The 17,534-nt window shown below is 43.8% G+C and overlaps 2 protein-coding genes across 3 annotated transcripts in view; both read left to right on the top strand.

Annotated features, from left to right (window-relative positions):
• LOC110505721 (protein Daple) overlaps positions 1-2,458 on the top strand; it is a 101,099-nt gene extending 98,641 nt beyond the window's left edge. The window contains exon 32 of the mRNA XM_021585116.3: positions 23-2,458. Within this exon, the coding sequence (XP_021440791.3) occupies positions 23-997 (975 nt within the window). The 3' untranslated portion in view covers positions 998-2,458. The remainder of the gene's footprint in view (positions 1-22) is intronic.
• Positions 2,459-4,950: 2,492 nt separating this feature from the next.
• LOC110505722 (G protein-coupled receptor 68) lies at positions 4,951-17,475 on the top strand. 2 transcript variants are annotated; one of them, XM_090221032.1, is made up of 2 exons: positions 4,951-5,313; positions 11,526-17,475. In XM_090221032.1, the coding sequence occupies exon 2, from the start codon at positions 11,635-11,637 to the stop codon at positions 12,706-12,708; it is 1,074 nt and encodes a 357-aa protein (XP_090077158.1). In that variant the 5' UTR covers positions 4,951-5,313; positions 11,526-11,634; the 3' UTR covers positions 12,709-17,475. The 2 variants fall into 2 exon arrangements, with proteins under 2 accessions (XP_090077158.1, XP_090077157.1); XM_090221031.1 differs by lacking the exon at positions 4,951-5,313 and having other exon boundaries at positions 9,796-17,475.
• Positions 17,476-17,534: the final 59 nt, after the last annotated feature.

Genomic DNA, 17,534 nt, shown 5'->3' on the forward strand with positions numbered 1-17,534 from the left:
TCTCCCTTCTCCCTCCCCTCAGGTGCTGTCAGGCAGTCGGGAAGATCTGGTGGCGGACTACTTCAACCCATTAGAACAGAGAGAGAGATCCACCCTTTGTCGACCCTCTCCTCTGAGAGATGGAGCCAAGACCCCCACCAGCTATGTTACGCCCACTGTGAAGAGAGACACAGACCTCCACCGGGCTGGTGAGGGGCCAGGCAGGACCTCCAAACCAGGCCAGTGTGTCAAGCCCAGTGTCCTGCTACAAGAGGGATCCACCTCCATGCCCCAGTCCCACTCAGAGACCCTACCCAACCGGACCAGCAACGGGTTAGGGACAGGGGGGCGGCCTTTACCCCTGGGACCCTTTGCACCCTATGGAGGAGGTCTGGGCAGCAGCAGTTTGTCTCGGACCTTCAGCCTGGCCTCCGCTGACTTGCTGCGCTCCAATGGTCCAGGTAGCTACCGGCCAGACATGGAGGCAGGAGGCTCGCCCAGCCGAGGTGGTGGGGATGGGGTGGTCAGGAGGCCTGGGGCTGGAGCCACGGCCAGGGAGCGCCCCCAGTCTGCCAGGTTAGCAGGACCCTTGGACATCGACCCCCGCAGACTGTCTCTGGCTCCACCCAAAGAGGAACCTCTCAACCTGGCCCCTCCCCAGCACCACTCCTCCTCCCTGTCCCTGCAGCCCAAGTGCTACGGAGGGAGAACAACACCAGGCTCCACTCCCAGGAACAACAGCCCCAGCTCCGGACTGCAGCCACAAGGACAGCCCACCCGCCAGAAGAACCACTGTGGGGAGGTTGCCATGTTGAGGGCAGCGCCGGCTCTGAGGCTGGAGGAGCCACAGGAGGGGGATGCGAGGCTCCAGGCTGACTGCCCGCTGCTGAAGAAACCAGAGGTGGCGGGAGGAGAGGGGCTGAGCTGCAGCACAGAGGAGCACCCCAGGAGCACCTCCGCCTCCCCAGACCCCAACAACGACCCTCAGACTGTATGGTATGAGTACGGCTGTGTCTAGGAGCCGTTATTGTAGTGGCAGGCCTCAGTACTTTACAAAAACTTTTCTTCCTGCTAAACCACAGGATGCCTGGTCTGGCACCGCTAGGCTGGTCCTCACTGTACTGGACCACGTCCTTTCTGTTTCTGACCATTTGAAACTTCCTAGCTGCTTTTAACGCTTCATAAAGGAAATTCTACCCCAAAGAGACCACCACACCACAGGGTGCTGTACCCAGCTGGCAACATATGGTTGATTTGATTTGCATGACCAACACGTGGGCATGGTACTTGGGACCGCCAGTGCCGCAGTTACATTAACATGTACAGGAATGCTTTGAGGAAGGCAAAAGCACTAGAGAGAAAAAAACATTTGTTGCTATTGGACAACACTGGTTGCTCTATGTGCACTGTATGCACAGCACAGTGGGTCTGGCCCTGTCCAATGAGTTCTATTCTGAATCTGAAAAACTAACATTTTGGGGAAGGAGAGAAAGACCACTCCCAGAGTAATTGCATGGTAAGGTCTGTCCTCCAGTGACACATTACTGGAAATGGGTCAGCTCCCACTTTGAACATGCTGTTTTCTGTTGCGTCTGTGGGTGACCCAAACTATGGGCCTTTGCGTATATCTCATCTCAAAGTGAAACTGGCTTGTGGGGAGCATGTAATTCATCCCATATCTGTTTTTGTGTACGCGAGGCAGGACGAAACAGGCAGATATACCATAGAGGGAGGGAACACCAGACTGACCAACTCATGAAGAGAGACAAAGCAGGGCTTTTTGTAGCAAGAGGGGACCATTTCTGGAGGAAAGGATTGAGTGAGTTTAAGATGAAGAAAGACAGAGATTTGGAGATGATTGACATTATGGTGATGATGGACAGAGAGAAATTAAGAAAGATGAATGAGAGTTTCAGAGACATTGGTCAGGTTGAAGAATGAAAAAATTATATGTAAAATGTTCTCCATGACTAACCACCATTAATGCCCCAGAAAACGGATCCCTATACAATAGAACACTGTCGGTGTGATGTCTTGTATGTGCAGAAAATAAATCTTATTTTCCAAATACAATCCAAAGATTGACAAGACAAGGATGAATATGTAGATGTGTCTGAAGACGGGATACTTTTATTACAGAAAGCTAATCGGTGACATTATCAACAAGAGGCTATTAAAGGCTTGTCTTTTTAGTTTTTAATTATTGATAGTGTTGGAATTATTACGTTTTGTATATATTTTTTTACACCGCTACCCAGCTCTAAAATGTCAGTAAGACTCAATGTATTTATTATGTTCCTCTGAAATGACAAAACTATGTCTGCTTGTTTGTGTTTTTATCTTCTCACCTAAATTAGTTTGTTGTGAAGTTGAGTGTGTGGTTCACTAAGGGTGGTGTCATTTTGAATTGTGCACAACCTCTCATTCTCTTAATGTATTGATGCGTTTTCTGTATTAGTAAAAAGCCAGTGGATAAAAATCTCATTAGACTCCTCTATTAGGTAGATGACTAGTCCGTCTATTAGAGGTGTATTATAGTACAGTTGAAATCAGAAGTGTACATACACTTAGGTTGGAGTCATTAAAACTCATTTTTCAACCACTCCACAAATTTCTTGCTAACAAACAATAGTTTTGGCAAGTCGGTTAGGACATCTACTTTGTGCATAACACAAGCAATTTTCCAACAATTGTTTACAGACAGATTATTTAATTTATAATTCACTGTATCACAATTCCAGTGGGACAGAGGTTTTTGAGTCAATTGGAGGTAGGCCTTGAAATACATCCACATCTTCAAACTCAGTGCCTCTTTACTTGACATCATGGAAAAATCTAAAGAAATCAGCCAAGACCTCAGAGAGAAAAAAATTGTAGACCTCCACAAGTATGGTTCATCCTTGGGAGCAATTTACAAATGCCTGAGGGTACCACGTTCATCTGTGCAAACAATAGTATGCAAGTATAAACACCATGGGACCACACAGCCATCATACCGCTCAGGAAGGAGACGTGTTCGGTCTCCTAGAGATGAACGTACTTTGGTGCGAAAAGTGCAACTCAATCCCAGATCAACAGCAAAGGACCATGTGAAGATGCTGGAGGAAATGGGTACAAAAGTATCTATATCCATAGTAAAATGAGTTCTATATCGACATAACCTGAAAGGCCGCTCAGCAAGGAAGAAGCCAATGCTCCAAAACCGCCATAAAGAAGCCAGACTACGGGTTACAACTGCACATGCGGACAAAGATTGTACTTTTTGGAGAAATGTCCTCTGGTCTGATGAAACAAAAATAGAACTGTTTGGCCGTAATGACCATAGTTATGTTTGTAGGAAAAAGGGGAGGCTTGCAAGCCGAAGAACACCATCCCAGCCGTGAAGCACTGGAGTGGCAGTATCATGATGTGGGGGTGCTTTGCTGCAAGAGGGACTGGTGCACTTCACAAAGTAGATGGCATCATGAGATGGGGAAATTATGTGGATATATTGAAGCAACATCTCAAGACATCAGTCAGGAAGTTAAAGCTTGGTCGCAAATGGGTCTTCCAAATGGACAATGACCCCAAGCATACTTCCAAAGTTGTGGCAAAATGGCTTAAGGACAACAAAGTCAAGGAATTGAAGTGGCCATCACAAAGCCTTGACCTCAATCCCATAGAAAATGTGTGGGCAAAATTGAAAAAGCGTGTGCGAGCAAGGAGGCCTACAAACATGACTCAGTTACACCAGCTCTGTCAGGAGGAATGGGCCACGATTCACCCAACTTATTGTGGGAAGCTTGTGGAAGGCTACCCAAAATGTTTGACCCAAAACAATTTAAAGGCAATGCTACCAAATGCTAATTGAGTGTATGTAAACTTCTGACCCACTGGGAATGTGATGAAAGAAATAAAGCTGAAATAAATCACTACTATTATTCTGATATTTCACTTCTTAAAATAAAGTGGTGATCCTAACTGACCTAAGACAGGGAATTTTTACTTGTATTAAATGTCAGGAATTTTGAAAAACTGAGTTTAAATGTATTTGGCTAAGGTGTATGTAAAATTCCGACTTCAACTGTATATACTGTAAGATATGTAAACATTATGTAGTAGAGCATGAAAATATTTGGCACTCAGATCTTCCTTCAACTTGGTCTATTCAGATACCAAACAGATTGATCAAAGGTTGGCATGATTGGCATTCCCCAGAGGAATATCATCTGTTTGCTGTGGATCACACACAGGCCTAGGCAGGTAGCCTAGCAGTTAAGAGCGTTGAGCCAGTAACCGGAAGGTTGCTGGTTTGAATCCCCGAGCCGGCAAGGTGGACAAATCTACCGTTCTGCCCTTGAGCAAGGCAGTTAACCAACAACAACAACTGCTCTTCGGGCGCTGATGACATGGATGGCACCTCCCTGATTCAGAGTTAAACATTTCTGGTGAATCCATTCAGTTGTGGAACTGACTAGGTATCCTCCTTTCTTGCCTCTCTTTTCTATGCACAATACGTGTTCCATCACCATGTGTTTTGTCCGACTGGTACGTCGGTTCTGTGTATACTGTACAGTAGGTTAGAGATTGGAGTTTGATAATCGCGACCAAACACTACTAAAAAACACTACTAAAGATTGGAGTTTGATAATCGCGACCAAACACTACTAAAAAACACTACTAAAAAATGACTAGTTATGACAGACCTACAAACGTGCAAAGATACTGAAATTTAAATATTGCAGATGTTTGTGATTTGTTTTCATAGGTTAATGAAGATGCAGACCTTTTTTGTCCAAAAACAATTGAAACCTTTTTCAATAAAGTTTTGTAAAATGTAGTTTCTCCTGGCTGTCTTTGTAGGCCAATTTATGTTACTGTGTGACAATAGTCAGGGTAATACGTGATGGCATTACCCACACCATGCCACTGCTAAAATCTTATTAGAGTGTCAATCCCAGCATTTATCGCATGAATAGACACAGTAGGAGTGTAGTTTACTGGAAGGAGGAGGACAGGGAATTCACTCACACGATGAGTGACATAGATGCAGTTCAAGATGTCCTGCAGTGGCGCAACGAGAATTCTTATCATGAAAGTGTGCTTTTGATATATATTTTACTCACCTCCCACACATTTCTCGGGAAACTGTTCTGTGGCGCTGAGGGAAACACATTGGGACCACCTGCCTCACGTTCCTCAGTGGCACTCTTGTGTGGTACAGCAGCGTTACTTTCGTGTTAGTAAAAAAATAGCGATTCTTTCTTCAGAGCACTGACGGAGTTGCTACCGAGAAACCTATGGACTCACCATCAGACAGCGCGCGCCCAGCCTGTTACAAGGGGAGCAGATAAGGTAAACATATTTTTCTTTTATTTATCCTATCTTTATAATAATGCAAACACGTGCTTTATTTTGTAACACGTGCATTATTTAGTCAACTGTATATTCTAAACCTTGTCCATTGCACCACAGACTCATTCTATGTATAAAAACAATTGCCTCTCTCTTTCTATATATATATATATATATATATATAAGCCTTGGTCGCTCTAATTGGTTTTTAAAACTATTGTTTCAAATGACCATCTTTGCAAATAATTCCTAAATGCTGTGCTATTGCAATTATACAATAGGCTTTCCAGTGTTTGTCTGAGGGAAGTAGCCTATTTTGTGTATATTATAGAATACAATTTTAGCTTCTTCTAATGCAACTATCTAAATAAACATCATGTAGGCTATACTGAAAAAAGAAAAAAACAGAATGCTGTGTTGTGGACAGTATTTAGCCAGAGTATATATATTGTGGACAGATTTCAGCTTGGAGACCAATGCGGTAACAGGTGCAAGGTTTGGAAAGGTTTGTCTATATTGTTAAGTGGGTAATATCAATTATTCTAGCTTTTAAAATATTACACTGTCCAAGCTGTCATTGTCCAATACCTCTGCAAGTGAGTATGGTGGAATAATTATTCTATGGGCGTTTAGGACAAGAAGTAGAAAGTCAAACTAAGAGGACAAGTCAATGTGCCAATGCATTCTTTTTGTGGTCCCCCAGTGACTTGAAGTTTTTCTAAATGGGCCAAGTAATGCCCTCAGGGTGCCAGTCTTCGTCTCCGGTGCATTGGTCTATGAATGATTGGTCTATGACTGAATAGGTTGACTGGCATTGAGCTATGAACTGGTTCGGATTTAGTCACTCACACACAAACACACTTGCCTCAAGCAAGTGGCTCTTTGGAAAGCCGATTAGATACTGCTGAAATTAAACCGACATGAATTTGATCTCTATACTCATGGCTGACTCACAGCACAGGAGTGCTTTTCAGTTAGACATTACCTCCAAGGTCTGATTGCTGCTAATTGTGCTGTAATGATTGTGGTCTGCAGTCTTTATTGTGCCGAAAAGCTCCCCCCTGCCAGAATCCCCCCCTCCCTTCGCATTAGTCCCCCTTTCAAGCAAGTTGCAGCAATGAAGAATTGAGTGTGTGCACGTTCACGCGAAGGGGAGGAGAATTCTGGAAGGGGGAGCTTTTCGGCACAACACCGGCACTGGTGGAGAAAGTTAGGATATGTACCTGGGTGGTTCTTGAAAGTCAGGACACTCCTTGTCTGGCAGGGAAACCTTTATTATAGATTTTGTAGCATTATTTGAGATTAAAATGTACATTTACCAACATGTTATCAGGAAAAATATTTGTCTGTGAATTTTCTAAATACTTATTAAATTCCATGTCGGCTCTATGACTGGAAATGACATTGACCGGAGCAAAGGATCCCAATTTCAAACTCTCCAAATGGGTATTAACTGAAAAAGGATCTTATGTAGTTTCTTGCAATAGCCCTATCTGAATTCAAATAATATTTATTTCAAAACTGTGATTCCAAAATGTGGTCAACTAGTATCCTCAATGAATAAAACATGAGCAGAGTCAGCTATACCATAAGCATGGACCCCATCATGTCCTAATTACGTTTAAACTTTTTTTTCCAAAGAACTTCAAAGATCTTCATTGTGAAGTGTTTAAACACTGTTTCCCATGCTTGTTTAATGAACCATAAACAATTAATGAACATGCACCTGTGGAACAGTCGTTAAGACACTAACAGCTTACAGACGGTAGGCAATTAAGGTCACAGTTATGAAAACTTAGGACACTAAAGAGGCCTTTCTACTGACTCTGAAAAACACCCAAAGAAAGATGCACAGGGTCCCTGCTCATCTGCGTGAACGTGCCTTAGGCATGCTGCAAGGAGGCATGCGGACTGCAGATGTGGTCAGGGCAATACATTGCAATGTCCATACTGTGAGACGCCTAAGACAGCTCTACAGGGAGACAGGACAGACAGCTGATCATCCTCGCAGTGGCAGACCATGTGTAACACCACCTGCACAGGATCTGTACATCCGAACATCACACCTGCGGTACTGATACAGGATGGCAACAACAACTGCCCGAGTTACACCAGGAACACACAATCCTTCCATCAGTGCTCAGACTGTCCTCAATAGGCTGAGAGAGGCTGGACTGAGGGCTTGTAGGCCTGTTGTAGTAAGGCAGGTCCTCACCAGACATCACCGGCAACAACGTCGCCTATGGGCACAAACCCACTGTCGCTGGACCAGACAGGAAAAAAAAAGTGTTCTTCACTGATGAGTCGCGGTTTTGTCTCACCAGGGGTGATGGTCGGATTAGTGTTTATTGTTGAAGAAATGAGCGTTACACCGAGGCCTGTACTCTGGAGCGGGATCGATTTGGAGGTGGAGGGTCCGTCATGGTCTGGGGCGGTGTGTCACAGCATCATCGGACTGAGCTTGTTGTCATTACAGGCAATCTCAATGCTGTGCATTACAGGGAAGACATCCTCCTCCCTCATGTGGTACCCTTCCTGCAGGCTCATCCTGACATGACCCTCCAGCATGACAATGCCACCAGCCATACTGCTCGTTCTGTGCGTGATTTCCTGCAAGACAGGAATGTCAATGTTCTGCCATGGCCAGCGAAGAGCCCGGATCTCAATCCCATTGAGCACGCCCGGGACCTGTTGGATCAGAGGGTGAGGGCTAGGGCCATTCCTACCAGAAATGTCTGGAAACTTGCAGGTGCCTCGGTGGAAGAGTGGGGTAACATCTCACAGCAACAACTGGCAAATCTGGTGCAGTCCATGAGGAGGAGATGCACTGCAGTACTTAATGCAGCTGGTGGCCACATCAGATACTAACTGTTACTTTTGATTTTTTCCTCCCCTTTGTTCAGGGACACATTATTCAATTTCTGTTAGTCACATGTCTGTGGAACTTGTTCAGTTTATGTCTCAGTTGTTGAATCTAGTTATGTTCATACAAATATTTACACATGTTGAGTTTGCTGAAAATAAACGCAGTTGACAGTGAGAGGACGTTTATTTTTTTGCTGAGTTTAGTGCAAAAAGACAACCCATGGTCTGTAAAGTTCTCTACTTTTGATAGACTTAAACAAATATTGGAATCTCCACTGCCACATTTAATTCGGTTTTAGAGTTATAAAGCAACTGAGGAAAAACAATCGCTACTTTGTATACCATTTACAGTGTTATTTGTCAACACTGTAAGACATCAACTGTCAGATTTTTGTCTAACATCAACTCATTAAGAGTGCTGATAGTTCTGATAATGGTTATTAGGGATTTTCATGTGAATACTTTTCCATATTTTACAAATGTTTGTATTCAACTTTTATTTTTAGAGGCAAAAATATGTCTGTTTTGAGTATCTAATCAACTCTGTCAGTGGATTGTCAACTCCTTCACTGACCTTTTTTTTTTAGGGGGGGGGGGGGGGGTCAATATTCTGGAAAAACATTTGAAGTACTGTTCTGATGCTTAAACTATTGAAGTATTTCATGTGCTAGACCTAAGGTATAATGCTTGCTTTAAATGTTTTGTTTTCTAAATCTAGAAAAACATGTCCTGTAGCATTTTAATAGTGCTATAAAACAAAAATACAGGGGAGATACAGGGGAGATTCTGTTATTGATCTAACATATTCATACTTGAAATCCTAATCCAATATCAATCAGTAGCTAATGTTCTTTATTGGACCATTCAACATTTTACATCAAAAAACAAACGTGTGTTTGTAATTGGATAATTGCAGTTAGTACCGCCCTTTTTCACTCTGCTTCAAAACATTTGATGCCTACTGAACACACCCCTTCCTACACTCATCAGTATCAGTTGTGATGGTTTATGGTTTTGTGTTGACTTATATCTCCATCTGCAGATGGGCCTATTCAGACATGTTATGAGAACAAAGGTAAGAGCAGAGTAACTCTGATGGATATTTTCATTATGGAATATTATCACAAAGTAGGAAGGACCTGTGAGGGTAATGATGCATTTTAATATTTCATCACTACATTCTTGATTATCATAATGTTGATTTGAGATGAGAGCTAATTATTTATTTTTTACAATGAGCATATGGCTGTGAAGTCATGACTGGGACGATGTTATCTTGATCTCTTCTCTGTCCTGCAGGCCTGTTGTGTAGGTTTAGGCTATGTCTGAATTCTCCACCCTTCTCTTGAAGTGTGCACTTGCATAGGATGGGTGTAAGAATTGTCAGGAGGCAGTTTCCTCCATTGCTAAATTAATGCAAGAAAGTGTGCAAGTGCACACTTCAGATGGTTGGCAAATCAGGACATAGCCCTAGTCAGAGAAAGTGGGGAAAACTGTTCCCTGATCTCCTCAGTCCTCCTGATGTCCCTCACAGGAGCACAGGAAAATCACTCTAATTGGAGGTCTGGAGTTGTGGGGGAACACAAAACACACACAGCAGAAAGAGAGAAGCTATGGTGATCAAATCAAACTTTATTTGTCACATGCGTCGAATACAACAAGTGTAGACCTTACCGTGAAATGCTTACTTGCAAGCCCTTAACCAACAGTGCAGTTCAAGAAGAGTTAAGAAAATATTTACCAAATAAACTAAATTAAAAAGTAACACAATAACATAACAATAACGAGGCAATATGCAAGGGGTACCCCCCAATGTGCGGGGGTCCATGTTAGAGGTCATTTGTACATGTAGGTAGGGGTGAAGTGATAATGCATAGATAATAAACAGCGAGGAGCAGCAGTGTACAAAACAAAGGGGGGGTGGGGTGTCAATGTAATTGTTTGTTGGCCATTTTATTAGTTGTTCAGCAGTCTTATGGCTTGGGGGTAGAAGCTGTTAAGGAGCCTTTGGGTCCTAGACTTGGCACTCCGGTACTGCTTGCCATGCGGTAGCACAGAAAACAGTCTATGACTTGGGTGACTGCAGTCTCTGACAATTTTATGGGCTTTCCTCTGACACCGCCTATTAAATAGGTCCTGGATGGCAGGAAGCTTGGCCCGAGTGATGTACTGGGCTGTACACACTACCCTCTCTAGCGCCTTAGTCAGATACAGAGCAGTTGCCATAGCAGGCGGCAATGCAACCGGTGCAGCTGTAGAACTTTTTGAAGATCTGGGGACCCATGCCAAATCTTTTCAGTCTCCTGAGGGGGAAAAGGTTTTGTCGTGCCCTCTTCACGACTGTCTTGGTGTGTTTGGACCATGATAGATAGTTGGTGATGTGGACACCAAGGAACTTGAAACTCTCAACCCGCTCCACTACAGCCCCGTTGATGTTAATGGGGGCCTGTTCGGCCTGCCTTTACCTGTAGTCCACGATCAGCTACTTAGTCTTGCTCACATTGAGGGAGAGGTTGTTGTCCTGGCACCACACTGCCAGTTCTCTGACCTCCCTATAGGCCGTGTCATCGTTGTCGGTGATCAGGCCTACCACTGTTGTGTCATCAGCAAACTTAATAGTGATGGTGTTGGGGTCGTGTTTGGCCACGCAGTTGTGGGTGAACAGGGAGTACAGGAGGGGACTAAGTACACACCCGAGGGGCCCTAGTGTTGAGGATCAGCGTGGCATATGTGTTGTTGCTTACCCTTACCACCTGGGGGCGGCCTGTCAGGAAGTCCAGGATTCAGTTGCAGAGGGAGGTGTTTAGTCCCAGGGTCCTTAGCTTAGTGATGAGCCTCATGGGCACTATGGTGTTGAACACTGAGCTGTGGTCAATGAATAGCATTCTCACATAGGTGTTCCTTTTGTCCAGGTGGGAAAGGGCAGTGTGGAGTGCAGTAGAGATTGGGTCATCTGGGGATCTGTTGGGGCGGTATGCCATTTGATGCACATAAAGTAGTAACTTCACCCTGATTCCAAACACCTCACAGATTGCAATAGATTTCCTGTCTGAATACTGCAGTGAGAGTAGTATGTGTCTACTGCCAATGTTTTTTTGCACACTTTTATAATAAAGTAAAGATGACACTTATGAGTACAATTTGCCAATAGTTGCAACTGTAACATACTGGTATGTTATTTCAAGATGTGAGTGGCCATCGCTATTTCCAGTTGAGTTAAGATTGTCACAGTCTGCTGGTGAAGCCTTGTTCTTAGAATTATATATTTAGACATGGACTATCAGATTACTCTCATCGTATGTATTTTCATTTCAGGACATTGACTTGATTTTTTTTTTCTCTTCCAGAGCTGAGTTGGAGACATGGCCTTTGTGTTGAGTCAACCTAACCATGGGTCTCTCAGCCTGGTAGTGTGTGGGTGCTACTACTAACAGAAAGGAACATGGCATTTGGGCCATGTCTGGCATGACGATGAACATGTTTAAGGTTGAGTCGGACTACATTAACTGCACCATCAGCCATGAGATCCACCAGTACCTGTTCTCTGGAGCCTACATCCTGGTCCTTCTGATCGGCGTGCCCACCAACGCCTTCTCCCTCTACCACGCCTGGCTGCAGCTGAGAGCCAAGAACGAGCTGGGGGTCTACCTGCTCAACCTGACCATATCGGACCTCCTCTACCTGGCCTCGTTGCCTCTCTGGCTGCAGTACATCTTCCAGGGAGATGACTGGAGCCAAACAGAGTGGCTGTGCCAACTGTGTGGCTTCCTGCTCTATGAAAACATCTATATTAGTATAGGGTTCTTATGTTGTATCTCTATAGACCGTTACCTGGCCGTGGTGTACCCGTTCCACTTCACAGCATTCCGGAGCATGCGGGCAGCTACATTGGCCAGCGCGTTCATCTGGCTGAAAGAGATTGCCGTGGGTGTGGTCTTTTTCCGACACAAGGAACTAAGCACTGACCGCACCAACCAATCGGTTTGCTTTGAGCACTACCCCATGCAACCATGGGAGTATCCAATTAACTACTACCGTTTCTCCGTTGGTTTCCTGTTCCCCCTGGGCATCCTTTCCGTTTCGTATTTCAGAGTCCTGCGGGCAGTCAGGAAGAGCACTGGCACTCAGAGTGCCCAGAAGACCCGCATCAAGCACCTGGTGACCAGCACCATTGTCATATTCCTGGTATGTTTCTCTCCGTACCACGTGTTCCTGCTGCTGCGTACAGTCTTTGAGAGGGACTGCCCCTTCATCATCAGTATCTTCAACTACTATCACTTCTCCCTGCTGCTCACCAGCTTCAACTGTGTGGCTGACCCAGCGCTGTACTGCTTCGTCAGTGAGAGCGCCCAGCAGGGGATCCAGCAGGCCCAGGAGGCCTGTACCCAGGCCCTCTGCTGCAGCTGCCACAGGGGACAGCATAGCCCTGTTACCGCCACCACCACGGGGACAGACTCCAACGAGGTGGCCACCTCCAACGAGAAGGGGACAACAACCGTCACACCGCTGACACAGAACCAGATGATCTAGCAGTAATATAAATAATACATGGTTTTATAAAGTTCTTTGGAAGGACCTAAAGATGCTTGAAGCTGGAGTCTAGGAGCTGGAACCAGATTTGGATAAGAGGGATGGTGGGAAAGATACTGACAGTGACATGGAACATTCTGCAATGAGATGTCATTAAAAAAAAGTGTTATAGCAGTGCTACAACAGTGTTTTAAGGTAATGTTTTTAATTTTTACAACACTTTCTTTTGAGATAGTTTTGAACTCAAAACTAACTCTATATAGTTGAGCAAATTTCTTCCTGTAACATTTTGTTTCTCTCTCATCACATTATTTAATATTAATTCTCAGGGTTTTAAATCCCAGACGGTGATTTCAGGAGTGACTGACTTCATACCTATCAGCACAGATCAGACATATCAACACGTGACCTAATATATTTCTATCGTAGGTCCTCTAGGATTCTTGGGTTAGATTCTTGCTGCTCAATATCTGTGAATCGCTCCCATTTCAGGGGTATGTAAAGGATTCCTCAACTTAGCTCAGATTCATAAATGACACTGTGTGTAGAGCATAAACAAAAATACATACAAACAGTGAGCTCCAAAAGTATTGGGGCAGTGACAATTTCTGTAATTCAGCACTTTGGATTTTAAGTCATATCCCACCAAAAATGATAACCTCCCCAGTTTATTTTTATTTATTTATTTCACCTTTATTTAACCAGATAGGCTAGTTGAGAACAAGTTCTCATTTGCAACTGCGACCTGGCCAAGATAAAGCGTAGCAATTCGACACATACAACAACACAGAGTTACACATGGAATAAACAAAACATACAGTCAATAATACAGTAGAACAAAAGAAAACAAAAAGTCTATATATAGTGAGTGCAAATGAGGTAAGTTAAGGAAATAAATAGGCCATGGTGGCGAAGTAATTACAATATAGCAATTAAACACTGGAATGGTAGATCGGCATAAGATGAATGTGCAGGTAGAGATACTGGGGTGCAAAGGAGCAAAATAAATAAATAAATACCAGTATGGGGATGAGGTAGGTAGATAGATGGGCTGTTTACAGATAGGCTAAGTACAGGTGCAGTGATCTGTAAACTGCTCTGACAGCTGGTGCTTAAAGCTAGTGAGGGAGATGTGAGTCTCCAGCTTCAGAGGTTTTTGCAATTCGTTCCAGTCATGGGCAGCAGAGAACTGGAAGGACAGACGACCAAAGGAGGAATTGGCTTTGGGGGTGACCAGTGAGATATACCTGCTGGAGCGCGTGCTACGAGTGGGTGCTGCTATGGTGACCAGTGAGCTGAGATAAGGCGGGGCTTTACCTAGCAGAGACTTGTAGATAACCTGTAGCCAGTGGGTTTGGCGACGAGTATGAAGCGAGGGCCAACCAACGAGAGCGTACATGTCGCCATGGTGGGTAGTGTATGGGGCTTTGGTGACAAAACGGATGGCACTGTGATAGACTGCATCCAGTTTGTTGGGTAGAGTGTTGGAGGCTATTTTATAGATGACATCACCGAAGTCGAGGATCGGTAGGATGGTCAGTTTTACGAGGGTATGTTTGGCAGCATGAGTGAAGGATGCCTTGTTGCGATATAGGAAGCCGATTCTGGATTTAATTTTGGATTGGAGATGCTTAATGTGAGTCTGGAAGGAGAGTTTACAGTCTAACCAGACACCCAGGTATTTGTAGTTGTCCACGTATTCTAAGTCAGAGCCGTCCAGAGTAGTGATGCTGGACGGGCGAGCAAGTGCGGGCAGCGATCGATTGAAAAGCATGCATTTAGTTTTACTTGCGTTTAAGAGCAGTTGGAGGCCACGAAAGGAGAGTTGTATTGCATTGAAGCTCGTCTGGAGGTTAGTTAACACAGTGTCCAAGGAGGGGCCAGAAGTATACAGAATGGTGTCGAGAATTGAACTCTGTGGCACACCCATAGAGACTGTCAGAGGTCCAGACAACAGGCCCTCCGATTTGACACACTGAACTCTATCAGAGAAGTAGTCGGTAAACCAGACGAGACAATCATTTGAGAAACCAAGGCTGTCGAGTCTGCCAATAAGAATGTTGTGATTGACAGAGTCGAAAGCCTTGGCCAGGTCGATGAATACGGCTGCACAGTAATGTCTCTTATCGATGGCGGTTATGATGTCGTTTAGAACCTTGAGCGTGGCTGAGTTGCACCCATGACCAGCTCTGAAACCAGATTGCATAGCGGAGAAGGTATGGTGGGATTCTAAATGGTCAGTGATCTGTTTGTTAACTTGGCTTTCGAAGACCTTAGAAAGACAGGGTAGGATGGATATAGGTATATAACAGTCTGGGTCTAGAGTGTCACCCCCTTTGAAGAGGGGGATGACCGCGGCAGCTTTCCAATCTTTGGGAATCTCAGACGATACGGAAGAGAGGTTGAACAGGCTAGTAATAGGGGTTGCAACAATTTTGGCAGATCATTTTAGAAAGAGAGGGTCCAGATTGTCTAGCCCGGCTGATTTGTAGGGGTCCAGATTTTGCAGTTCTTTCAGAACATCGGCTATCTGGATTTGGGTAAAGGAGAAATGGTGGGCGCTTTGGCGGGTTGCTGTGGAGGGTGCCAGGCAGTTGACCGGGGTAGGGGTAGCCATGTGGAAAGCATGGCCAGCCGTAGAGAAATGCTTATTGAAATTCTCAATTATAGTGGATTTATCGGTGGTGACAAGTGTTTCCTAGCCTCAGAGCAGTGGGCAGCTGGGAGGAGGTGCTCTTATTCTCCATGGACTTTACAGTGTCCCAGAACTTTTTTGAGTTAGTACTACAGGATGCAAATTTCTGTTTGAAAAAGCTAGCCTTAGCTTTTCTAACTGCCTGTGTATTTTTGTTCCTAACTTCCCTGAAAAGTTGCATATTAAGGGGGCTATTCAATGCTAATGCAGAACGCCACAGGTTGTTTTTGTGCTGGTCAAGGGCAGACAGGTCTGGCGTGAACCAAGGACTATATCTATTCCTTGTTATTGTAATGGTGAGAGGTTAGCATGTCGTGGGGGTATATTTATGCCTCTAACTTTCTCTCTAATCATTATTCATTCAGGTTTATCTGTAATCATGGTTGCATCCACAGTAATGTTAAGTGTTAAGAATCCTATTCTATTCTTACAATGAAAGGGACTCCAAAATGACACATTATTCACCTTTCATTTCTATTGGGCACAAAATAATCTGAAACACATTCAAAACAAACAGCAAATGAGTTTACAATCAAACAAGTTTATACAGTTACAATCTTAACCTAGTAAAGATGTGCTATGAATATTGGACCAAATACATCACTTTTTACTACTTTATTACAGATATGAGTGAATTTGTTGTCTGAAATGTGGCTACTATGTACAAAAGGTGCTGTAATTTCTAAACAGTTCACCTGAAGAAAATGCCCTCAAATTAAAGCTGACAGTCTGCTCTTTAACCTTCATAGTCATTGTATCCTTTCAAATCCAAAGTCCTGGATTACAGAGCCAGAACAACAACAAATGTGTCACTGTCCCAATACTTGTGGAGCGGAGCTCACATAAATGCATACATTGGTTAAGCGCCTTAGCAGAAATTCATTCATTTTGAATGTTATGTTGTTTTTATGCATCTCTGAGTGATGTTCTACTGATTCCCGGGTCATTTCATGTTTTAATGTGTATCTGAACTATTGCCGTTCAAGCAGACAGAAATACTGCCGGTATGAAAAGTTATGCATCATTTAAAAGTTCTATATCTTGAAAACTTGATTTCTGACAGGCACAACATTGACTATCAACAGTGGACCAATTAAACAAATACCAAAAGATAGATTTTAAGTGGATTATTCCAGCGGAGTCCAGCTCAGTAGTAACCCAGAGGTCCTGACTGACTTGACTTCTTTGTGGAGCATAGGTCGATCACAATGTTCTCCACCGCATTCTCTTTCCCAGGGGCCTGCCCTGCCTCTATTAAGGATGTCTTAGTTGGAACAGCCCCATGTCTTCCCAGGTTGTGTCCTGGCCACACAGCCTGAGTATTTCCAGGTTAAACGACCCACAGGAGGACCAGCACAGCTGACCTCTCACCTTTCACACTGCACAGATTTTCTGCTGCATTTTTCCCCTCCTTACATTGGTATTTTTACTTTCTTAAGTACCAGATCTTCCCAAAGCAGAAGGACATAGGAAAAGAGGCTTTTCAATGGTGAATGAGGCAGTTGTAAATCACCTAAGGATAGACTGGTTGTTCTCAGGATGATGATGAATTGGAACATGTAAGGCAAACATAGAGATATTCAGAGCTCATAAATCATGGGCGAATAACTTCATACAGTAGGAGACTGTGTAACAATAGTGTTGACTCATATGTCACTATCAGCCCAGGGTCTTTAACGTTATCAAATAATGTATGTATATGTATGCATGTCACTTTAACCACACAATAAGAACATATGATATATCTGTTGAGTAATGTTCAAAGTCTATTTTTGTAGATATGTCTTAACCAATTCATGGGTTTAATGTTCTCTTCTCTTGTTGAATTCTTGATATTTGAAAGATTTGCTTTGTGGCCTTGCTTGACGTTAGCAGTGACACACTGTATTCAGTGATGCAGGAAATGCATTCTTGTTGCGTAGGATAGTTCTGTTACATGACTTTTATTCTACTTCTGCTGAAGTTATGAACCCTTGCTGTTTTTCTTTTCATTTGGTCTCATTGGAAATGTTCTCAGCACATCTCTCATATTTACAACATCAATATTAAAATGCTGCCATAATGTGTCAGGATTCTTCTGTAGAGTTAAGGTGTCTTCCTCTGGGATTGTGTTCTCTGGAAGAGAGGGCTT

The sequence above is a fragment of the Oncorhynchus mykiss genome, chromosome 25, assembly GCF_057628025.1.
Source record: "Oncorhynchus mykiss isolate SJ-2025 chromosome 25, ASM5762802v1, whole genome shotgun sequence".
Lineage (NCBI taxonomy): Eukaryota > Metazoa > Chordata > Actinopteri > Salmoniformes > Salmonidae > Oncorhynchus > Oncorhynchus mykiss.